The sequence below is a fragment of the Podarcis pityusensis genome, assembly GCF_964106645.2.
Source record: "Podarcis pityusensis genome assembly, chromosome: 4".
NCBI classification, from domain to species: Eukaryota; Metazoa; Chordata; class Lepidosauria; order Squamata; family Lacertidae; genus Podarcis; species Podarcis pityusensis.
The window spans coordinates 89,121,888-89,147,465 of NC_138027.1; the positions used below are offsets into that span (position 1 = coordinate 89,121,888).

The 25,578-nt window shown below is 44.9% G+C and overlaps 1 protein-coding gene and 1 long non-coding RNA gene across 4 annotated transcripts in view; one reads left to right on the plus strand and one right to left on the minus strand.

Moving 5' to 3' along the window:
• Positions 1 to 25,578, plus strand: part of LOC308475864 — a 117,711-nt gene that overhangs the window by 55,527 nt on the left and 36,606 nt on the right. The window lies entirely within an intron of this gene.
• Positions 1,056 to 6,041, minus strand: LOC308476452 (uncharacterized protein). The gene is made up of 2 exons (XM_081004018.1): positions 5,357 to 6,041; positions 1,056 to 1,972 (listed from the first exon to the last, which is right to left on the minus strand). The coding sequence occupies exons 1-2, from the start codon at positions 6,024 to 6,026 to the stop codon at positions 1,398 to 1,400; spliced, it is 1,245 nt and encodes a 414-aa protein (XP_080860144.1). The 5' UTR covers positions 6,027 to 6,041; the 3' UTR covers positions 1,056 to 1,397.

Here is a 25,578-nt window from a genome sequence, read left to right on the forward strand (position 1 = left end):
CAGCTATGCATGTAAAGAGCTGCCCTGGATTGCAGAATTTCCCATTGAGGCTGTAGAACTACAGTAATAAATGCTATCTTCTGGACATTTATGGGGAGGGGGTGGGAGACTTCATTTGCGTGCTGAGGTCCCCCAAAACACCCTTATCCCAAATAACTCACACTTCACACATAATTTTTGTTTAAGGTTTTTGGCATAATTTTTTGGCCACAACTTTATTATCATACAAAATTGTGAGTGGTTGCTTAGGCATTGGTTAAGACTAGCTGTCCCCCCGCCATGGGGACAGCACTGACTTCCGGATTCCAGCGAAAGCCAGTGTGGAGGAACAAGATCAGGGGATAACTGGAGCTGCGACACAGACCCTCAGCTTCTCCCCACATGCTCCTAGGGGCTTACACGGCCCAAACCCGATTCCAGGGGTTTGGACGAAAGGATGGTAAGCCCCTGAATTCCTTTAACGGAATTCCCGTGCAGCAGCATCACCTGAGGGGCAGGCACAGCCAATCCATACCCCTCCACCAACCAATTTAAACCAATGCCTAACCGCCAACCTTACAAGTTGTGACGATTTGCTACGCGGTAGGCAAAAACCAGATGGCACACACTAATCAGCCAAATGGCAAAATTCCTACCAGGCCCTCGCACCAATGCAAACGACCCCATGACAGGCATAGCAAGGTCAAGCGGAAGCCCAACAAGGGAGGGCGGGCGGGTGATCCGATGCCCACAGCGAAAGAGAAAGCAACTCTCTGTGGGCCTTCCTTAAATATCCTCTGATCTCCACCCCCAAAGTGGCAACATACAAATTGCCCCAGCAACACCATCACCAATCCTTGCCAGGCCCTTTCCTTCAATTTTGCCTGGCAACTACAGGGTGCTTTGCCTAGCCCCAGCCGCAACACGTGCTCTCCTTTAATGAGAACACGCTTTGCGTGCTGAGGTCCCCCAAAACACCCTTATCCCAAATAACTCACACTTCACACATAATTTTTGTTTAAGGTTTTTGGCATAATTTTTTGGCCACAACTTTATTATCATACAAAATTGTGAGTGGTTGCTTAGGCATTGGTTAAGACTAGCTGTCCCCCCGCCATGGGGACAGCACTGACTTCCGGATTCCAGCGAAAGCCAGTGTGGAGGAACAAGATCAGGGGATAACTGGAGCTGCGACACAGACCCTCAGCTTCTCCCCACATGCTCCTAGGGGCTTACACGGCCCAAACCCGATTCCAGGGGTTTGGACGAAAGGATGGTAAGCCCCTGAATTCCTTTAACGGAATTCCCGTGCAGCAGCATCACCTGAGGGGCAGGCACAGCCAATCCATACCCCTCCACCAACCAATTTAAACCAATGCCTAACCGCCACCTGAGCCCTTACGCTCACCGCCAACCACTCACAAACCTAAACACACTCTCAACTTAGCCACCACTGACCTCAACCACACATCATTCCCAACAGAGGTAAGATGAACCCCATCAAACCTGTAGCAATCAGTGGCTTTAACATTAATATCTGGGTGGGGAATCACAAGCCCACCCAGATCAGACACCAGCTTGCTCGCAGCTGAATTAATACGCTTTCGCACCCTTTCGGTGGCCGCAGGGCAGGGACTACCCCTCCAGATGCAACGCTGAAGCAACTGTGACCAAATTAGCTTAGTAGCGGGCACCAAGGCCGCCAGGTCCCTCAAATCCTGCAAAATAACAGCACGTAAAACATAACAGGAAAAAGAAACCATATCATTTTCCCCAAGCTGCACCACAATCGCCGTAGGGGGGCCCTCCAGAAGAACACGCCTCTGCATTAGCGGTAAGAACTCCTTCCACCGCATCCCCCTTCTGGAGATCCAGGACACTCGCACGTGCTGCGGAAGGCCGAGGCCAACTCCCAGTTCAGATTGCCGAGCTCTGCAAGCGGCCCAATGCACAATACTGTGCCCCACTATCCAAACCCGGACAGTGGGTAGACCTAGGGTAAAACAAAAGATGTGAGTACACGAGATCAACACCATTTCCGCACATAACCCTTATATGCGTCCGACTTCCAGCGACCCAGGTCTTTAATCCTCCTTGCCGACAAGCCCCAATGGGCGGCTGTTGTTGCAGCCCCAATCCTGAAGGAATGCGGAGCAAACTCAGAGGCTGCATGGCCACAAGCAGCAACGACCCTGCGCAAAACACCAGTGAATTGATGGCGTGCCAATGGACGCCCATCTTCATGAATGAACAGGGCCCCTCCCCCAGGAGGCCGCAACGCCATATATTTCTGGAGATCCTTGACTGGGCAAGGGCCCCCTAGCCCAGTTGCTGGGAGCCGAATAACTGCCCCTCTACCCAGTTGATCAGTTTTGGAACTCCTGACAAGGATCTGCAATTCTGACTGAGACAAGCTCACGTCCTGCAGCAACAAACCTCTCGAACCTCCATCCTGCTTAGGTTCACACACCACCTCCCCAACCCTCAGGGCTCCAAAAAAGGCTAACGAATAGGCTGCGGAAAATAACCGCGCCTCAAACCTGGACCAACAGATGCCCTTTAGTTTACTTCGCATCCTGGTCAACAATCCAAACGTTATAGGCCTCCTTGTAGCTGGTCTGGAGGGGCAAAGCCTCCCCCACCCCTCCAAAGCCTTGCGCACCACGAACTTCCCACATGGATCATTATTAAAATAAACTTTGCTAAAGAAGGAAATTGCAGCCGCATGCAATCTCAGCGTCCTGGCTGCCCTCCGCATCTGAAATAGATGCGCCAAATATTGGAGCACCTGTGCAGTAGAATGAGGTGTGCATGTTCCCCCTACCACGGATTGCCCAGTGAAATGCAAAAAATCGGTCCAAGCCTTCTTATAGGACCTCAATGTGGAGGGGGCAATAGATGCAGCTACTCCCTGTAAAACTAAGTGCTGCCAAGGTTCCAGAGATGATCCGGGAAAAATTCCGGACGGTCTCGAGCCACTGGCGCCAGGGACCTGAACCGCTGCATCTGAAAACGGGACAGAGCATCAGCAATCTCGTTAGACACTCCAGGAACAAAACGAGCAGAAAATACAATGTTAAAACGTAAGCAATGCAAAACAAAGACCCTCAGCAGGGCTGATACCCTAGGTGATCGTGAAGACTGCTTGGCTAGCACGTTCACCACCGCCAGGTTATCTGTCCAAAAACATACACGACGGTCCCTGAAATGCTCGACCCATAAATGGACTGCCACTACAATGGGAAAAAACTCAAGAAAAGTTAAGTCCCGAGTTATAGCTTCCCCACGCCAAGCTGAAGGCCAACGCTCGGCACACCACCTGCCATCCCAATACAAACCAAAACCCAACGACCCCGCAGCATCAGAGTGCACCTGAAAATCGGTATAAAGGTTCAAGGTGTCCTGCCAAAGAGACACCCCATTGAATTCCTCCAGGAATTCCAACCAAATACGAAGGTCAGCACGCACCTGAGCTGACAGGCGCACCCTATGCCTCGGGGACCTCAAACCTGACATAAGCCTGGCCAAGCGGGAACAGAAAGGTCGCCCTGGGGCGATCACCCTGCAAGCAAAGTTTAGGTGGCCCAGCAAGGACTGCAGCTGCCGCAGAGTAACTTTTTTCATGGGAATGAGTTCAGCGATGACGCCCTTCAGCGTGAGTATCTTATCCGCCGGCAAACTGGAAGTTTGCGCCACCGTATCCAACGAAATACCCAGGTAAGTCAGCTGCGTAGAAGGACCTTCAGTTTTCTCCGCAGCTAACGGCACGCCCAGTTCCTCGGTTAAGGCAGCAAAGGCCTGCAGCAACACCACGCAATTCCCCGTATCGCTAGCTGAGGCCAATAAAAAACCATCCAAATAATGAGTGACTCCGCCCAAACCAGTTCTTTTGCGCAGAGCCCAGTCCAGAAATGAACTAAAACACTCGAAGGCCGCACAGGCTACCGAGCAGCCCATGGGCATGGCCTTATCAAAGTAAAATTCCCCGTCGAACTGAAATCCCAGCAACCAGAAGTCATCAGGATGAATTGGAAGCAGCCGAAATGCAGACTCAATGTCACATTTGGCTAGCAGGGCACCCTGTCCAAATTTTCTTATCATTTTGATCGCTTGATCAAGCGAGGCATACTTCACCGAACAAAGCTCCGGGGGAATAACATCATTTACTGATGTGCCCCTAGGGTGTGAAAGGTTGTGTATCAGGCGAAATTCCCCCGGAGCTTTTTTAGGAACCATACCTAAGGGTGAAATATGCAGATTAGGAAAGGGTGGAACGGCAAAAGGGCCTGCCATACGGCGTAGAGCCAGTTCTTTCCCAATTTTCTTACGCGCCACGTCAGGCATATCCTTCACAGACTTCTGGTTTGAAGGGTTTCTAGCTACAGGATTTGCCGCCACTGGGATTCGAAAACCCAGGGAAAAACCGTCACGCAAATAAGATGCTAAGAGGGTATAACTGTAACAATGACAACAACGGCTGTAGCCTAACCGGGGTATGAGCTAAGGAGGAAAGTACACTATTTTCCTGCACCGGCGGCTGCAGCCTGGGGCGCGGCTTTCGGGGGCTGCTGTGAGCCCCACCCCTTCCGAAAGGGCCGTCGAACCCCTGCACAGGCAGAAGCTGGATGGTTCCCTGAACACTTCTCACAACTATGAGAATATCTGCAGAATTGGCGCTGACAGGTTCCTTTGTTAAAATCCCAACAAAAGAACTTGCGACCCGTCTTAGCTGGCACAATCCTAGTTTTTTGCGATTCAGGGATCTTATTGTCAATACGTGGAGCCACATAAGTGGTCCATACATCTAAATCCTTTCGGTCCCAGCGGGCAGTGGGGATCTTGGCAGCCCTGCGTCTGAAATTCTCATCATAAGAAATCGCAGCAGACGCTCCAGCCATCGTAAATGCTGAGCGAACTATGGACAAATAAACCCATAAATGCATGGACCTCCGTGGGTAGGCCGCTGCCACCACTCCAGCGAACACCTGGAAACTATCCAGCCATCGCTCGAAGGTCCTTTCAACCTTTGGCAAAACCACCCTCTTTTTCGTGGCTGCCAAACCTCTATCCTGGGAGTCCTGACACTCCTGAGGGGGTGCCAAGCTAAATATATCAATGTAACGGCCATCCAGAATCCTAGATCGCAGCTTTGTAGTCAAGTGGGCACCTGGTATAATATCCCTAGCTGAGTTGGTGGAAACTTTCACATCAGGCATGAGGACCCCTTCCAGACAGTCCTGCACCGCCCCATACTTTGCCCTGTGAGAGTTTGCCCTCCGCTCCCAAGCCCATTTTGGAAGTCCCGATGTCTCCCCAAAGCCCCAGTATAGCGAAAGCGAAGCTTCCTCATCACTACTGGAGGTTTGTGACGAAGTACCTGCGGAAGAGGATGAGGTGTCTCTCCGTCTCCTCTTAGCACGCTTCTTGGAACTCTTTTTCCGGCGACGGAGCCCACCAGAAGAGGACTTTGGAGGGAGAGGAAGGCTGTCCTCCACCGAAGACTCAGATGCGTCGCCTTGCAGCACAACGCCTGGAACTGACTGAGAAGAGACTACAGGTGAATGACCAGGAACAGACCTCACCACTGATGAGGACTGTACAACTGAACCCCGTGCCGCCCGAATCCGGGCGGATGACCTCCGCCTGGTCGGACCCCTGGGGCCGCCCCGTACCCTTGGCGCTGCAGCCTGGGAGACAGGTGAGACCGACGACTGGGACAATTGATTAGTACGCGAAAGACCCCCAGCTAACAAATCCTCCCCCTCATCTTCAGCCGAAGATGACACCGAAGGAGGTGCGTCAACAGGCGGAGCTGGACTAGCAGAAGAAGTCGTCGGAGTCGAGCAGCGTTGAATCAAACCATCCATTTCAGCCTCAACACGTGCTAACACCACTGGGTCACTGGCCAAGCCAGTGACCATGGACTGAAGGCGTCTCAAAGATCGCTGTGGCACTGGAGAACGCAAAGCTTGGGACGGGCCTTTTATGGGCCGCTTCGCTGAGGAAGCGAGATCAAGCCTCCGTGACACCTTCTTCTTTGGAGCCATACCTGCTACTAGTAAAAAAGACAAATAATAGAATTAATGCAAGGCTACACCAGTGCTCTTTGTTATAATGAATAGTCAATCAGCCTGAAAAACAATCAATCCCGATAGGTGCAACTATATGGCTCACCAGCAGGTGGCGCAGCCAGTAATCAAGGCCAATGGTATAGCTGCGTTTCAATAAACGGCCACTAGAGGCCAGCACGCAATGAGGAGGCAGTAGAAAATGGCGCTCCCGCCAAAATTCCCCAAAATGGAGGCCTCCCAACTGACTTCAGGCAGAAGGCCTCCCCCAATGCCCAAAGCAGGCCGCAAGCAGGCCTCCAACCACCAAAGCCGCTGTGCGCGCTAAGCGCCACCGGCTAAAGCTGGAACGTCCGAGGAGGGCCCCCCCGCAGCCTAAAACGGCCCAACTCCGCAGGCCGCAGGCGCCGAAGCGCGGCAAAAGCCGCTACCGCTCGGAGCCGGGTGGGGGGGGTGCCCAAATAGGCCCCGAGCCCAAGGCACGTCCCACGGCCTCCCCCAGCTCCCCCAGGCACTCCCCGCTATACCCGGGCCAAGAGGGGAAAGGCTTGACTAAGCCTCCCCAAGCCCGGCCCGAACAGGGCCGAATAAGCAAGCGCCGAGCGCCGCGTGCGAATCGGCGGCTCCAACGGCGCCTGCGCGCCAGCCGGCCCGCCCCGGCTAGTAAGAGCGCGCCGAAGCGCGCGAAAAGGGGGCCGTCGCCGTGAGAGGCCAGGGGAGGACTACGGTAAGCACCCGCTTTTTTCTCTAGTAACCCTACGAAGTGGGGGGGGGGAATGGTAAAGCTCCGAGGGCCCGAAGGTCAACCAGCCCCGTCCCCGGCGCCTCGGCTACGAACCGGGCCGAAAGGCCTAGGGTCCGCCCCCCCCTCCCGGCCACCCCCAGCAGCCCCACGGGACCAAAAGCCCACGAGGAAAGTTGGGGGGGGAAGGCTAGTAAAATGGAAACAAGAGTCAGAACAAAAACAAATAAAAATTGAAAACTAAAGACAAAGAACCTGGAAAATAAATTAAAGAAGGGGGGGGGTAGACTTTGGGGAGATAAACACAAAAGGCCAAGATCAAATAAATAAATAAAATAAAATAGGAGAAAATGAGGAATGAGATATAGATTTATACAACCGGTCTTTAGCTGTGTTCGATCCGATGCCCACAGCGAAAGAGAAAGCAACTCTCTGTGGGCCTTCCTTAAATATCCTCTGATCTCCACCCCCAAAGTGGCAACATACAAATTGCCCCAGCAACACCATCACCAATCCTTGCCAGGCCCTTTCCTTCAATTTTGCCTGGCAACTACAGGGTGCTTTGCCTAGCCCCAGCCGCAACACGTGCTCTCCTTTAATGAGAACACGCTTTCCCAGATCCTTATGAATGTTGCCCTGATGTGGAGATGCTCCTGTGTTGCAGGGCTTTGCATATGTATTTGTCAAACATGATTGAAAAACACACACACAATTTCCCCAATTTTCAAGTGCCCTTTGTGCCCTTTTTGCTATGAGCTATGAGGATAAAGCATGTTCTCCCTAAAATGAGAGCACAGGTTGCGGTGTGGGCCGCCAGGCCAGCCCTCTGTTGCCAGGCAGGTTAATGGCTATTGCCTGGTGCAATGATTGGCTGACCGGGTTGCTGGGGCAAATTGCATGTAGCAAATTGGTGGGTGGGGACCATAGTCTTTAAATATTGGGGCACTCTGCCTTTTGGTTTCTCTTTAGCAGAGTGCATCGGATCACCCGCCCACCCGCCCTGTGCTTTGCAAATATTGGGGCCGTCTGCCTTGGGGCAGGGGCCTAGTAGGAATTTTGCCATTTGGCTGATTGGCTGGTGCCACTTGGTTTTTGCCTACTACTTAGCAATTCGTCACAACTTGTAAGGTTGCAGTTAGGCATTAGTTATAAAAAGCTGGTGGTGGAGGGGTCAGGATAGGCTGTGCCTGCCCCTCCAATGGTGCAGGAAGGGAATTCCGTTAAAGGAATCCTGGGGCTTGCCACGATTTCGTCCAATCCCTGAAATGGGACCAGGGCCAGCAAGCCTTGGGGAGCTGGTTGGGTGAGCGGTGAGGGAGTGACGTTCAGCTCAACTGATCCCCAACATTGTCTTTCCCTTCACTGGCTTCCGATGGAGTTTGGAATGTCAGTTCTGTCCCAGGCGGGGGGACAGATAGTCATAACCAATGTCTAAGCAACCACTCACAGATTTTGTATTTTAAAAAAGTTGTGGCCAAAATAGTGCCCAAAAACCTTAAACTTAAATTACGTGTGATGTGTGAATTATTTTGAGGGGTGGCTTGGGGACCTACACACACAAAGACTCTGGATCGTGCAACATCAGTGCTCCCCGTGGCATGCATGCACTATGCATACATATCCCAGGGTGTGCTGACGTCTCTTGTGCATTCTGCAAATATGTCATGCAGACACACTGTGGTTTGCTTGTGTTGCGCAAGCACACCCTGCATGGTGTGCATATGACTGCTGCAGAACTTTGAGGGGACCCAACCCCTTCACTATTTTGGGGGGAGGCTGCCCCCTGGGGTCCCCTACTTGGCACCACTGCATGCTAGGATCTTCTCAGTAGCAGTTCCTTAATTATGGAATGCCCTCCCTGTTGAGGTATGCCAATCCACCTCATAATTAGCACGTAGGCAAAGCTTTAAAATATTCATGTTCCCCCAGGTACTTGATGGCTAAAATATATTGTTTGTGGCAAACTTGAGATTATTTAGCTGTGAGGATAAAATTTCCCAAAGTAGCCTGCCAATGTTTGATTTGTTATAACTTACCACTCTAATCACGCCCATCTATTATCTCTGAGTAGTGAATTTGCAGCCCAGACATCCCCTTCAAAGGCAACTTTCTCTGTAATTCTATGTAAATACAGTGCTTAACTATATATTCCCTGGTTTGAATTTATTCCTACTACTGGGAAAAGAAGGTGTTGCCAACTTCATAACTTACATTATTGACAATTCATGAATTGACTTTTGTTTCCTATCTTCCTATTTATGCTTTATTAGGTTCTATTTATAACCTTCTTCACTGATGCTGCACAGAACAGACCATCCCTACTGACTATTTTATTTCCCTGCAGGTTTTCTGCTTGAAGACATGGATTTTTAAAAGGATAGAGAGAGAAAAAAAATACCATTAGTTTGAGGTTTTCTTTTGTCTGATGCTCATAAATTTTAATAGATTTACTTGCTAAATAATGAGTCTACAGGTATGCTTCTAGATCTGAGCTCTCCCCAAAGTAAGGTTGCTCATTCCAAGTTTACATTTTGAGCACATTTCCCCCTCATTACTGAGTGAACTATTTCATTTTAATTGACTCGTGTCCAATAAGCTCCTCCCTGATATATTTTCCATAATTAATGTAACAAGGTACAGTGGTACCTCGGGTTACAGACGCTTCAGGTTACAGACTCCGCTAACCCAGAAATAGTACCTTGGGTTAAGAACTTTGCTTCAGGATGAGAACAGAAATCATGCGGCGGCGGCGCCAGCGGGAGGCCCCATTAGCTAAAGTGGTACCTCAGGTTAAGAACAGTTTCAGGTTAAGAACGAACCTCCAGAACGAATTAAGTTCTTAACCCAAAATACCACTGTATCAGATTTTGTATAACATCTTATCAATCATGTGCACCTATACATGATAATGGTATAAAACATTGGGGGAATTTTTCTTTATACCAGTAGGAATAGCTGTGAGCAAAGTGTACGAAAAAAGGCTAAATAAAAAAATAAATTAGATACACCATCTCACAAACATAAACTGCAGAGTTTGAAAGTACTATGGAAGCTGTAATTGTAATACCTACATTTTGAAGACTTAACACAGAGCTATATAAATGGCTGAGAGTTAGTATAACAAATAGCACAAACACATACACAAAATGCAGAACCTTGCAGGAGAAGAATATGCCATGCTCTTTCCATGTCTCCTTATGATACTTGGCTTCACACCTAGGAAGAAACTGTTCTCTTGCTACTGTTTATTTCATCTGGAGTCAGATCAGACACTATTTTCCATCGGTATAGAGAGTGACATTCAGACTTAGATAATGCTAGGCTGAGTTTCATGAATGCAAGCCGAGTTGAAGCACCAGTCTCAGCAAAAGAACCAACCAACTCAATGGATGGTCCATTCATTGAGTTTGTTGGTTCTTTCATTTAGACTAGTGTTTCAACTCGGCTTGCATCCATGAAATGCTTATATATATTGGACCACATATATATGGTCCAATATATATATGAAATATTTGGCACCACTAGATCTTCAACAAGAGGGTTAGTCAAGTCAACAGGGGCCTTAGTAATCCATCAGCCTAAAAGGACCAACCATCCTAATCAGGCACGAAGGCATGATGCTGCTAGGTAAAGGTAAAGGGACCCCTGACCATTAGGTACCGACTCTGGGGTTGTGGCGCTCATCTCGCTTTATTGGCCGAGGGAGCCGGTGTACAGCTTCGGGGTCATGTGGCCAGCATGACTAAGCCGCTTCTGGTGAACCAGAGCAGCTCACGGAAACGCCGTTTACCTTCCCGCTGGGAAGCACTTTGACGTGCTTTCGAACTGCTAGGTGGGCAGGAGCAGGGACCGAGCAACGGGAGCTCACCCCGTCACGGGGATTCGAACCGCCGACCTTCTGATCGGCAAGTCCTAGGCTCTGTGGTTTAACCCACAACGCCACCCGCATCCATGATGCTGCTACTATGACCTTAATCCTTACCAGTAAATGGTGCAACAATGACAAAGGAATTAGCATTTCCAGATCACCACCATCCCATTTGGACAAAAACCAGATGAAGAATTGGTCTGTTGATCTGATAAAAAGGTAGGATAGATACGGTAGTCATGAAATCCTGAGCAACAGCAGACAAGGAAGCTTGGGCGTGGAGTTATACACACAGAAATTTCTAATTTCTTCTCCTTAGATAGATATTCTGCCAAGGCTGAATGGTAAAATGCTTCACTTATACAAGGGAATGATTGATTTTCCACCTCAATCCTCTGGCATTATATATACATCCATATACATCCATATTGCATGGCACTTCTGAGGTGTTTTGCTTCTGGATCTGCTTTGCACTAGATATATTATGTCAAAATCCATCTCTCTTTTCGGTGAAGAAAGGAGTGGTGTTAACTCTCTTGCTTCCTTGTTGTCTTTGTTTCTCTTTTCAAAACACAAGGTTCGTAAAACTCTTTCTCCAAATCAATAGAACTTAAATGTACTGTTTAGCTCTAGAGCGCATCACCAGAAACACACAATCTATTCCCCTCCCCCCTTATGTGTTCCCTCCACACCATGCCAACAATGTTTTGGAAATGCTTTGCGGATGTTACACAGGTGGATAAGAGGTATCATATCAAAAGCACAGTACATAAAATTCTGTATGGCTGTCATATACAATGTAGTGAAATGGGGGGAGGAGCAAATTCCTTGGGGTTACAGAATTCAAAAGCAGTGGTTGCGGAGAATAGTACAGTCTCAGAACTCAGGGGAATACAAAAGAGAGGAAAAGAAGAGAACAATGTTAGTTCAGATCATGGGTAGGCAAACTAAGGCCTGGGGGGCCAAATCCGGCCCAATTGCCTTCTAAATCCGGCCCACAGACGGTCCGGGAATCAGCGTGTTTTTACATGAGTTGAATGTAGCCTTTTATTTAAAATGCACCTCTGGATTATTTGTGGGGCATATGAATTCGTTCTCCCCCCCCCCTTCAAAATATAGTCCACAAGGTCTGAGGGACAGCGGACCAGCCCCCCCGCTGAAAAAGTTTGCTGACCCCTGGTTCAGATGGTAAGCAGATGGTGATTAATCTTAACAAGTGATAGCCTAGTGAGTTTCGGGACGAGAAACAAGAAGACTAAAGTTTTGTGGGGAAACTCTGTGACCCAGTGATTAGCTGATAAATGGGATCTGCCTCCTCTTTTAAACAATGGGGAACCTGTTTTTGGTGATGATTAGATGGCTCTCTGAATATTCTAGTAAGTTCTTTGGAACTAGGGATTTCTATAGTAGTAAGACCCAAAGAAAATATCTAAGGGCTTTGTGAGGGTCAACAGGAAAGAAAGGAGCATAGCTCAGTTATAGACTCTCTGCTTTGCATCCAGAAGGCCTAGGAGTGGTGCATCCCATTTTGCCGCTTGAGGCAAAATGGGACGTGTCACCACGCCCTGCCACTTCCCTTACCTACTGTAGGTTGTATGGTGGCAAGGACAGCAGCAGGCTTTGGCGAGATCTCACTAGAAATTTGTGCTTCTGCCACCCAAGACAGCTGCTTCACTCCCTAAGAAGGCCCTGGGTTCAATACTCAACATTTCCGGGTACAGTTTGGTACCTGAAACCCTGGAAAGCCATTGCCAGTCAAGCATAGATGATTGTGAGCTGTTTGGGGCAGTGGTTTGTGTCGACATTAGGCAGCTTTCTATGTTCTTAATACCTTTTTGAGGGCTTGCTGCAGCTGCGTAAGAGAAATACTACTTAAGCTACAATGAAAATGGGAGGTGGGTTGAGCAGAAGCAATCCTTTGCTTGCTTCTGCCACCTCAGTCAGCCTCCCACTGTCTGCCAATGAGCAGGTGGAGGTGAAAGGCCTGTTAGTAGCATCCCTGTCAAATCACCTACAAGGGCACAGTTCGACAGTATATTACAACCACAAAAGTGCTACAAGGCACACAGATGCAACAACAATATATCAATAAGGAGAAATTTACAATAAAGAGAAGTCAAAATATCACTGCAATTACAAAGTGTAAATCTCAACTTTTTTTTTTACAAGGAACAGTAACCAACCAACTGAGCTATAATAATAATAATAATAATAATTTATTTATACCCCGCCCATCTGGCTGGGCTTCCCCAGACACTCTGGGCGGCTTCCAAAAAAATATTAAAATACTGTAATACATGTAGCTAGTAATAATGATAATATTGAAGATTGCTGTAAGCAACAGGCAACAGGCAGGCTTCCAGAAAAAGGTCCTATTTCAAAGGTCTTCCTCAGATCAAAACTGCAATAAATATTCCCCAAGAGGAACTGATAAACATTCATACGACCAATGCAATTAGTAGCTAAGGGAGGCATCAACATGCTGACCGAAATCTCACCAGCTCAATTTCCCCCCAAGGCCTTATAGCAGTTTTCACAACTGGGAGGACTTTATGAATGTCCATCTTTCCAAAGAAGAAATTACTGGTCATGAAATAAATGAAACTATAATTAACATGTTCTGCAATAGAAAAGGGACATACTGAGGCCAGGGCTCAGCCAACTCAGAATCTGCTGGATCCCAAGCTGTTCTCACAGTTGGTGCCAGCCAGCATCTGATCTGGGCTGAATCACTTTGGTAGCCTGAATCTGGTACAGGGATCAGATCTGATCTGCCTGCTCACTTCTGATGCTGTCAGTATCTGGGCTATGGTAGCAGCTCTTCCACTTTGCAGAGTCTCGGCAAGCAATTTGAATTGCTCTCTTCTTTTCTTTCCAGTGACTTGTACCACTGAGAAATAATGCAATAGTAATAATGATGATTTAAGTGCAATAAGAAGGTGTTCCCAACAGCCAGATATTTTACATGAGGGCCCTTCACTTAATGTGAGTTGTTGGCATAAACTATATTCGCTAATGCGAAAGTGACAAAAAAGGCAGTAGTCCTTTGTTAATGTCTGTCAAATGATTGCCTTCACCTGGAATAATTCATCTGCTAATAACCCCTTGCTCTAGATGCACATACTTTAGCAGGATCCAGTTTTATGGCAACACCACAGGCTGACTAGCAGTTATTTTAATTTATACAAGCCCTATCACACCCATTTATACAGCTGCAGGCATGTGCAGCCTTTATACTCCAAAAATATCTGTGTCATACAGAAAAACCAGATATTTACATTCAATGAAGCCTGTCAGCCGAGTTAGGATTTTATATTTACTTATTGATCAAACACAAGAATAGCCCATACGAAACTGATTTGTAATGATAATAAAAAAGTGTATAGTCTGTGTTTTGTAATAACAAAAATGGAACTGAATTTTGTATCAAATCCATAACATTTTTAACATTTTAAAATAGTACAGTACTTGGATTTCTAACTATAAATTTCTAAAGCTCAGATAGTATCACCATATAACTAATTTAACATGCCCAGAATTCATTGTAAACATGCCCATGCAACATGTTGTTGTTGTTTAGTTGTTTAGTTGCGTCCGACTCTTCGTGACCCCATGGACCAGAGCACGCCAGGCACTTCTGTCTTCCACTGCCTCCCGCAGTTTGGTCAAACTCATGCTGGTAGCTTCGAGAACACTGTCCAACCATCTCGTCCTCTGTCGTGCCCTTCTCCTTGTGCCCTCCATCTTTCCCAACATCAGGGTATTTTCCAGGGAGTCTTCTCTTCTCATGAGGTGACCAAAGTATTGGAGCCTCAGCTTCACAATCTGTCCTTCCAGTGAGCACTCAGGGCTGATTTATTTAAGAATGGAGAGGTTTGATCTTCTTGCAGTCCATGGGACTCTCAAGAGTCTCCTCCAGCACCATAATTCAAAAGCATCAATTCTACAGCCTTCTTTATGGTCCAGCTTTCACTTCCATACATCACTACTGGGAAAACCATAGCTTTTACTATACGGACCTTTGTTGGCAAGGTAGTATGCAGCATAGTATGTATTATATACTCTTCGAAAAGCAGGAACCATGCTAATAATCGGCTGTTTGGTGGAAAGTGAAGAGCAAGGAGAACTGAATCCAGCCTCCCCTTCTCCCTTTTAAACAGCCAGTTACTGCTGTTTGAAGAAGGTCCATCTCCAAAGGCTGGAAGTTGGATCAGAGAGAGGAATGGCACACAGAGAATTTTTAATCCGCTTCAGACTGTGAATGTTTGACTCTTGCGAATGTATGACTCCTGGCTGGCTCAGAGGGATAGATTTTGGAACACCCTCAAAACTCATAATCCCGATCGGAAATCCTATAATCGTGCTCCCAAATAATTCCTTCCAACAATAAACTCAAGTGGCCGAGTGCCTGTCAGTTGGAAGTAAATGGAGCCACTCAGAAATAAAATACCACTTCTACTCAGGCATTGCCCTAGGTAGACACAAGTATGCACATTTGTCATTTCAGTGTTTCAGGGTACTGAAGTTCAGTGATTTGTATAGCTTATCCTTGTTTTAAATTTGCTTTACTTGCAGGTAGCTGTTTTCTGTTAGATTACCAGAAAGTGAACCTTGTGTGCCTGCCGGCCAAAATAAATAAAAAAATAAGCACATCCTTTAAATATGGAAGCTCAACATTTAACTTTTATCTGCCGTACATCAGGTTCACCTTAACAGTGGAAATATAAGCATGCTGTTAATATGCATGGCAATTTCAGAAAACACGGTAATGAAGGACATGATAATTATGTCAAATATATAATTTTGCCTCGAAGACAAGGCGCTGACCAAGCTATAATTGGGCATAATAAGCTGTTCCATATGACTACTGGCTCAGAACTGTGGACTGGAGTGCATGTTCCCATTTGCATTGCAACAAATTCTGCATTATGAATGGGTACCACGTTCATTACATTACATTGCAACACACATTATAATGTGAAGCTTCTAGGACTGGTATTGCTTTTAAGTGAAAGTGAAAATACTATGTCTGTATGCTTACATATTACTGATTAAGTACACAAGTAGATAGGATATGGGAAAATGCAGACAAGAGGATCTCCTGTGTGTTGTTATTGTTTTAATTGAATAGCAGTCATGGGAAGGGGCCCAAATTAAAGTAAGATAGAGTTTGGGTGGGGAGTGTTGAGCACTTTTCCCTTGCGTCATTTTTTCCTGTTTCCCAAAGCACATAGGTACCATACAGATGTCTATACTGAGTACTAAGTCCTGGGAGCTCCTGGAAGCATAAAAAGTGCAGCTCCTAATGTTTGTCAGCTCTATTCATTGAGTTTGGAAGCAACTGATTGACACAACTGACATTCCTGAACTTTCTTGCAGATAAGAACACAGCTCCTAGTCGGATCACACACTTTTCTGGATTTTGCAGTGCATTTTGTGTGCTCCAAAGTGTGTGCCAAAACTTGTATTTTACAAAAAGGTGCTTACATTCCTGGAAAATGTATTGAAAAGCACAGAAAAGTGTTTGTTTTGCACACATATATTAAAAATGCACACAAAATTATATGCACAAAAATGCACAAAAATTATATATCTATATTGAATTTCCCATTAGCTCACCATCACCATCTAGTGTCATATTTGTACAACGCACTTAAAACACACACGAAATGTTATATTTGTGGCTGTATAGCTGAGTCCAAAGATTGAGTGCCAGTGAGTTTGAAACAGGATAGAATATAAAATTTACAGCCATTGAAATCAATGAGAGCTGTGAAAAATACGTGCTGCTTTCAAAATTCTCATCCATTAAATGTAGAGAAAACTCCTTAAAAAAAGGATATAAAATTTAAAGCATGTTATGGTCTAAGAGAAAATTATATGTAAATGATATATCAACAGTACCTAACACTGAGTAAATCAAATAAGCACTATGAATGTAAAGAGAAAGAAGGTTATTTTTATCATATGTGGTGGTCTTGTAGTAATATTAAAGCTTACTGGGAAATGATATATAATGAACTGAAAAATATGTTTAAAACAACGTTTTTAAAAAAACAACAACCCAGCAGCTGTATAGAAATTTATTCCTGTATGTGGCTACAAAGGCAAAAAAAAAAAGGAAATGAGAAGTCCCAGAGAAAGAAAAATGGATACAAAAACTTGTGGAATATGCAGAAATGATGAAACTTACAGGAAAAATAAGAAATTAAGATAACAAACTTTTTTTATAAAAGAATGGAAATGGTTTATTGAATATTTACAAACAAATTGTAAACAGATAAGAACATTGGCAGGATTATTGTAATAGCCTGCTGTTTTATAAGAGTATATATTTAAAGTAGATGAACAAATGAGCAAATTAAGTTAATTTGAATATGCAGAAACTATTAAAAATAAATTTAAGTAAGCACAGAAAAAGGGGGAAGGAAGTCGAGTTTTGAAATGTTAAAATGATTGTAAAATTATTGAAATGCATAAAACTGAAAATCATAAATAAATTATATGTATGAGTTTGAAACAGGATGGAGTTCACTGCTCAGCCCATCCCTGCTCAGAAAAACACATCACAACTTGTTAAGCATTCTAACCTGGTGTGCAGGCTAACTTGATGTATGTGGCTTTGAGAAGAACACACTGCACATATTAGGAATTTGATAACCAGGAGGTCCATTGCTGTCATTAGCCACAACCATGTGTCGATGGAGGCTGCTCCCCACCTTTCATGTTTACAATGACTTATGAGAGCATTTTTTCCCTCTTGCAACTCCTCTGTTTTGCTGCAACTCACCACATTTTCATCTCCTCCAGCCTTAATTGTATTGAATGCAGAGGTGTCACTAAAAGACTAAGCGTATCCTCTGTGAATGTCAATAGCCGCATCTCACTTCATGAATTTAATCCATGCTTTAATTCTATTAACCTTGGCGCGTATCACTGTCCAAGGGATGCTATACAAATAATTATTTCTCGTCTCCTCTTATCCCATCCATTTGGATATGTATCTGGAAATAACAGAGGAGGACACCACTCCTGTTAAACACAATCAGTTAAATGGGGTAGCACTCTGTATCCATGGAAATTGTAGAATGACCAATGCTTTTTTTTCTTTTTAAAAAATGTTTAGGGGTACTCTCATTTTGACTCAAGGAAATCACCATTTTATAGTTCAAATCGGGGAAAATAAATGCAGTAAATGGAAAAACAAAGGTCTGTATAGTTAAAGCTATGGTTTTCCCAGTAGTGATGTATGGAAGTGAGAGCTGGACCATAAAGAAGGCTGGTCGCTGAAGAATTGATGCTTTTGAATCATGGTGCTGGAGGAGACTCTTGAGACTGGACTGCAAGAAGATCAAACCTATCCGTTCTTAAGGAAATCAGCCCTGAGTGCTCACTGGAAGGACAGATCCTGAAGCTGAGACTCCAATACTTTGGCCACCTCATGAGAAGAGAAGACTCCCTGGAAAAGACCCTGATGTTGGGAAAGATGGAGGGTGCAAGGAGAAGGGGACGACAGGCGACGAGATGGTTGGATAGTGTTCTCGAAGCTACCAGCATGAGTTTGACCAAACTGTGGGAGGCAGTGGAAGACAGGAGTGCCTGGCATCCTCTGGTCCATGGGGTCACGAAGAGTCGGGCACGACCGACTAAACAACAACAACAAATGGACAAAAGCACAAAGATTCACAAAATGTTTAGGGGTACGCGTACCCCTGCGTGCCCCCAGAAAAAAGCACTGAACATGACATCCAGGTCCCTAGGTCATTTCTTTACTATGTCAAACACCCTTAAAAACAAGCATTGGTTTCTTCCTTCCCTTCCCTCACACAGCACAGGCTACAGCCTGTTTTGTCACCATTCCAATCCATCCATTTTCTCTGTTTAGGATTTATCCCATCTGGCATTTGGTCTTTAGTGCTGCCCTCCAATGTTTTTTGTTCATTTGTTAAACAAAACAAAAAGAACACCACCTCCACCATATTTAAGTTTTATCCTTTCACCTAGCATGGTGGTCTAATCAGGAACAAAACAGATTCTTCATAATTAGTGGCAGTAGGAGACACAGTTGGCAGAGACGAACTGTATGATTGAGGAAACATAAGTACCATTCAATCATTCATGACAAATGTACTTCCTGTATTTTATTTCCACTAAGAAAACATGAATTGTGCATCAGTTTAAGAGAACAACTAGAGAAGAAGGCAGATCATTGATCAGATGCCACACGGGATTTTTGTAAAATTCAATTCTTCAGAGGCAAGAGGCAAGGATGGGAATTGAACTCTTTCCTAGGGATGGACCAGTCGGTCTTATTTTTGGTGCGTGCTGATTTTACATGCCTTCAGAGATCTTTTCAAAAGTTGCTTGCCCGGTGGTGCAGAATTGCACTGCTAGTTTCTCAGCAGGTTGAGACACACACAGAGATGATCTGTTCTGTCTCTATCCCTATTAATCTGCGGCGTTCAGGTTTTTAAAAACCGAACTGCACATATTTGGGGCAGAAGCAAGTATACAGCAATTGTGCCCTGAGGTGAAATCCTGTTTTCATGATGTGGAGTCCAGCGTATCAAATGTATCAAAGGTTCTGTCATGCTGGTCTTGTTGCAGTATGCCAAACCTTGTAACAGAATAGCAGTTTGAAATCCCTTAGTCCCTCCATTAGGGTGTGAAGCATCTCAAAAGCCTTTCTGCATATTTGCCAAGGGCAAGGATAACTCTATCTCCCTCCCTCCCCTGTTTCTTATGGATGGGGTGCAGGATAGTGTCTTTTATCACTAACATCCAAACTTTTAAACTTGCTTTGTTTTCCCCCTCTAATTCAGAGGTTTGATACTCAAATCAATCTGCTGGTATGTGATACTGGATGCCATAGTGAGCAAGAAGAAAATAGATACGATTTTCTCTTCTAGATGGACTAAATTTGTCTTTATTGTGGAACCTGGATTAATAGACTCATCAACAAGAAAACATGATGTTTACATAAATTCATAGGCAGCTGTGTTTGAGCATTAGAAACAATCTCAAGGCCACAATATGTCCATTCCATTTTTATGATGTTTTTATATATGCTGGAAGTCGCCAAGAGTGGCTGGAGCAACCCAGTCAGATGGGCAGGGTACAAATAAATTGTTGTTGTCCTTCTTCTTCTCCTTCTTCTTCTTCTTCTTCTTCTTCTTCTTCTTCTTCTTCTTCTTCTCCTTCCTTCCTTCCTTCCTTCCTTCCTTCCTTCCTTCCTTCCCAGTACCACAGCCTTGTCCAAAACTGGATCCTTTTACAGCTGCTTTAAACTTCTAAACAATCTGACTAAGAATCTCCTGCACCTCAAAGCCTTTAACCCCAAGCAACACATTTAATAACAATAACAATAACAATAACAATAATAAATTTTATTTAAATCCCGCCCTCCCCAGCCGAAGCCAGGCTCAAAGCGGCTAACAACCTAAAATGATAAAACATTCTAAAATCATTTCATTATAAAATTAATTCCAATCAAATTAATGGCAACCATTGGGCTAGAAGTTCTGTGAGGATTGCCAAAGGAGGGAGTCAGGCTGTGCCCTGGCCAAAGGCCTGGTGGAACAGCTCTGGTTTCCCATTCATTCTGTGTCAGGAACAGGATTTGAACCAGAAGTTTAAGTGTGTTCAGGACTTGACTAGCCGCAAATTTGCCCACAAGGCCAATCACCAGAGGCAGACGGCATGCCTTAATTGCATCTTTAAATATATATTCCATATACTGTATCACTGATAATATGTTGCAAGAGAGAGGGTAGTTTGGGAAAGGAATTGCTGCAATCTCCTTGAAAGGATTATAATGACTGTACACTTAACTCGCAGTTCTTGAAAACAATGGAGCAGCTTAGCCATCTCCTTGAGCACTGTAAGCAAGGACTGGTTTCAAAGACATCCATTGTTGAAGAAGCTAAAATTTCTTTCTGTAAAACAATTTGATTCCCCAATCCCTATTCATTTGATAAATAATACTTCTTTATGCTCAGTCCTTTAGAACAACCTATGCAGTGTACACACCCACACCCACTGAAAGAGAGAGGGAGAGAGGGAATCTGAATACCAACCTTCTCCAGGTAAAGAGGGAGCAGGTTTTCCATTTCTTCCCTTCTGATTCTAGCCGAACAATTGAAACAGTCCGACTGGGCTGAGGAGGGGAGTGGGCTGGACGAGCTGGAGGTATTGCTCTGCCCAGTTTTCCCAGCTAAGGCAATCTCCCACCGGCCACCAGTGATGGAGTCTGGATTTTCATATGGCAACCCTATGCAAACAGGGTGTTCCAGATGTGAAGAGAGCCTGAGCCTTCCTGAGATGCACTGAATACTGAGCAGAAACATGGCAACATCTTTTGTAGACATTGAGATTCAGAGATTGCCCATAAATGTGAGGAAAATAATGTAAGGACACATAGCTCATAGATGGAGTGCAATTCTTTTGAGGAGATGCTCCCATATTCAGTTCCTGGCATCTCAGGTAGACGGCCAAGGAACTTAACTTGTACCTAAGATCTTGGAAAACCACTACTGGATAGAGTGAAAGGGATGGATGGATAAGTCCAGTCAAAGGTGACTATGGGGTTGTGGTGCTCATCTTGCTTTCAGGCCAAGGGAGCCGGCGTTTGTCCACAGACAGCTTTCCGGGTCATGTAGCCAGCATGACTAAACCACTTCTGGCACAATGGAACACTGTGGCGGAAACCAGAGTGCACAGAAACGCCATTTACCTTCCCGTCACTGCAGGACCTATTTATCTACTTGCACTGGTGTGCTTTTGAACTGCTAGGTTGGCAGGAGCTGGGGCAGAGCAACGGGAGCTCACTTTGTTGAGGGGATTCAAACCACCGACCTTCTGATCAGCAAGCCCAAGAGGCTCTGTGGTTTAGAACACAGCACCACCGGCGTGATAGAGTAGAGCATACTGGTTTGGATGAACCAATAACCTGAATCATTAAAGAGCCACTTCATGCATCCAAATAGTTATCTGTTATCACTAAAACCTTTGCATGTGCGTAATACTCAGGTTCGTCCCTTCTGTTATCATGAATATCTGTTTGGCTCTATGAAATGTCACGAGTACTAGGTGCTTTTATTCTTCTGCGGCATTTGGTGCTGCAAATAACATACATTATTTCCTGTAGTTTGCTGAGAACAATTCCAGCAACAATTGGACCTTTCAGAAATAATTTTGTAATCAGCTTCCATTGTTACCATGCAGCTGGAGGAGGCACAACTCTTTTTCCCTCGCGCACGTACTAGAAAGAACAAGAGCAACACAGATGATGTCCCTTTTTGTTTTGTAAAAAAGCAAAATCTTCCCATCTCTCCGTGTACCTTTCAGCTTTTAGAAATCTTTGGAGCATAGATGGAGAATGTTAAAAAGACAAGAGAGAGCCCACAGTTGCCTAACTTCAGTAATCCTAGCTTTGCTTAGCTAAAATAAGAAGGCAAATGGAGATCATGGTTGATTCTCTTATCAGTTACTGCTGAGCCCTTTGCAACTTAAAAAATAAAAATAAAAAGTATCTCACCATGTGACCACTGTTGCTTACAGGGTTTAGGGGGAGGCGGGTGGTGCTGTAGTCTAAACCACTGTCTTGGACTTGCCGATCAAAAGGTTGGTGGTTCAAATCCCCACAACGGGGTGAGCTCCCGTTGCTCTGTCCCAGCTCCTGCCAACCTAGAAGTTCGAAAGCACACCAGTGCAAGTAGATAAATAGGTATTGCTGTGACGGGAAGGTAAACGGTGTTTCCGTGTGCTCTGGTTTCTGTCACGATGCTCCATTGTGCCAGAAGCAGTTTAGTCATGCCAGCCACATGACCCAGAAAGCTGTCTGTGGCCTAAAAGCGAGATGAGCGCCGCAACCCCATAGTCGCCTTTGACTGGACTTAACCATCCAGGGGACATTTACCTTTACAGGGCAATCAATGCAGCAGGGAAGTCAACACACTGTGGGTGCATCAGTAGATGATCCAGATTTGTTCTGCCATTGCGCCCCCCCCCCCCGCCGTTTTGTCCCATCCTCTCTCAATAAGTGGCAGTACCTCCATTACCGGGACACTACTGTTGCTGCTGCACTCCACAGGGTGAGTCACTTCTGCATTGGCTGTAGGGCAGCCTTCCCTAATCTGGTGCCATTCAGATGTTTTTGTACTGCAACACACATCAGCCCCAGGTAATATGGTTGATGCTCGGGGACAACAGGAGTTGTAGTCTAAAATGTTTGGGCAGCATCACATTGGGAAAGGAAGTTATGCAGACATTCCTGTGAGAACTGAGCTCTGATGGGCTCCTGTCCTTTGCTACCATGCAAGTGCCTATGCCAGACATAGGCAAACTCAGCCCTCTAGATATATTGGAACTACAACTCCCATCATCCCTAGCCAGCAGGACCAGTGGTCAGGGATGATGCACGTTGTAGTCCCAAAACATCTGGAGGGCTGAGTTTGCCCATGCCTGGCCTATGCGAAGGATGGGGAACCTGTGGCCTTCCAGATGTTGTGATATTACAATGTCTGCCATCCTTTACCATTAGCAATACTTAGCTGGGGCTGATGGAAGTTGGAATCCCACAACATCTGGAGTGCCACAAGCTCTCCATTCCTTGTCTAAACCCTTTTCAGTGACTATTTTTTTAGTGTTATGAGTTGCTGAGTTTATAAAAATGACAGTTGTTTTTTAAAGCGATGGCCATGAAATGCCAAAGCTAGGCATTCTTATACATGTATGCAGATTGGGCCATAATATTATAGTTATTTCAGTTGTGTCATCATAAATTATGTTCCCGCACACCAGATCATTCATTAATAAATCATTCAGCGTCTGCAGAAATTGGGCTGGAGTGTCCATCAAAAACATACTTACTTTAGGTGGCATATGTCAGAATGCATTGACATTCAAGTTAACAAAGGAACCAGAGTGGAATTTCTTCATCTAAGAGAAGCAGCTGTGGCCATCTCAGCGAGCAAAGGATTCTAAATTGCTGATTCAGAGCTATTGCTGCACAAAATTTATCCTGTTCAGGTCTTGTCTGACACACTTAGAAGCCCCCATATGTGGGATATGACTTTGGCAAGAGTGGAGTAGTAGTGGAGCACATGCACTGTATGCAGAAATTTCCACTTTCCATTCCCAGCATCTTCAGATTGAGCTTGGAAAGACCTTTTCCTTAGACAGCTGCTGTCAGTCAGTGTGAACACAAATGGACCAACTCTCAGCAAGGCAATTCATAAAATCCTGAAGATCATCTAGTCCAAGCCCTTGCAATGCAGGAATATGCAGCTCTCCCAAACGAGGATCGAAACCGCAACCTTGGCATCATCAGCACCATGCTCTAACCAACTGAGCTATCTCATAACATTTGCTGCAGCAGACCTTACAGATCCTGAGAACAGAAGTCTAGCATATGCAGCATTGGAACATGACACTTAACACTAAACGGGTTATCAGTTCTGTAACTTTTTTGTTTGGGGTTACCAGAGCTACTTTTAACTACAACCCCTTGTGGAAGACTTTTGTTTCCTAACGTGTATCACAATCATCACAGATCTTAGTATGAATGGGTCAATCTGTCAATTCTGGTCTCACTCGGGTTCCATTTTTATGCACATATCGCTGTGGTATATGCAAATTACATGCACATATGCCTTGGCTGGAGAATTTTGCATTGCAAAATTCAGAAAAGTGGGAATTTTGAAGGATGGGTGCATCTTGGTCCACACCTTGTTTCAAAAAGTGCAATTTTGATAGGTTCACCTGTAAAGGCAAACTTAACTGAATTTCACCACATCCCAAGTTCTTATGAACAGTGCAGGAAGATGAAAACCCTTATAGATTGCATTTTGCACTTTCTATTTCTCTTCTTTTTAATTGCTAGTTGCTAAGAACAGACTCGTGCATTTATTTCTTTTACTTTAATAGACTTCTGAGAAGTTTACAATAAGCATCAAAAATGTTAAAATTACTATGAGCATGTACAGAATCACATTGCAGTACATCATAAAAATCTATTAATACAAGCCACAAGAGAAGTTACTAAAACAAGAGCAAACAGACAATTAATTTGTGTACGCTTTCTGCTGGTGGTGGCACAGTAAAGCAGAAGAAACACATTTCCGAAACATCTGTTTGTTGCAAATGTAAATTAACAGGAAATAATGCAAATGAGCTTAAATGGGGGGGGGGGAGATAATAAGCACAATCTTTGAAAGAATGCAAGAGTTTGGGATGGGGCAGATTAATCAGAACTAGCATTGTTTTGTAAAATTACATTCAGAAAAAAATGATCTGCCTACATTGCAATTATTGTTTTGCAAACAAACTTGGACAAATAATACTCCTTCTTCACTGTCTTCTTACACAGCCTATTCCAAATGTCCCCCCAAAGAGAGAGAAAGGAGTAAATTAGGGTTTGTATTCAGGAAATGGGACTTCCACAAGAATGAGGAGTGAGAAAGGGCACTTCCAGATAATCTGTTTATTGAGTGCCAGCTGAAAGGACTCAGCAATTCTCACAAATATTGTGATATCCTCAGAGGTATTCACATTGGCACAAGCTGGACCTGTGCTGCTAAATTTGGTGATGTCCCACCAAACTGGTCGACAATATATTCAGAGGTGTCCAAATTCCTGAAGTCATATTTTGGTCTGCCATCTAGATTCAAAATGGCACCCGACTGAGACTGAAAGTCTTGAGGGACCAAAGAAAAAGGGATGACTTGTCTGGTCTGATTTTACTTCTTTTGTAAGGAAGAAGGAACATGGCTGAGGACCAACCTCACTCTACAAATGAATATGGCTGAATCAAAGGCTAAGAGCATGTGAATACTTTAATTACTTTCCTTTTGAATAATTGGTTTATGTTTTGTAACTCTTTGTTGTTTAACCATTGTGTCTGTGCCATTGTGTCTAATAGT

Bases quoted from the DNA above. Each gene is read 5' to 3' on its own strand.
- LOC308476452 (XM_081004018.1), bottom strand. From the start codon at position 6,026: ATGGCTCCAAAGAAGAAGGTGTCACGGAGGCTTGATCTCGCTTCCTCA. The intron at 1,973-5,356 runs GTACTTCGTCAC...GTTTTACCCTAG, and splicing joins CACCTCATCCTCTTCCGCAG to GTCTACCCACTGTCCGGGTT.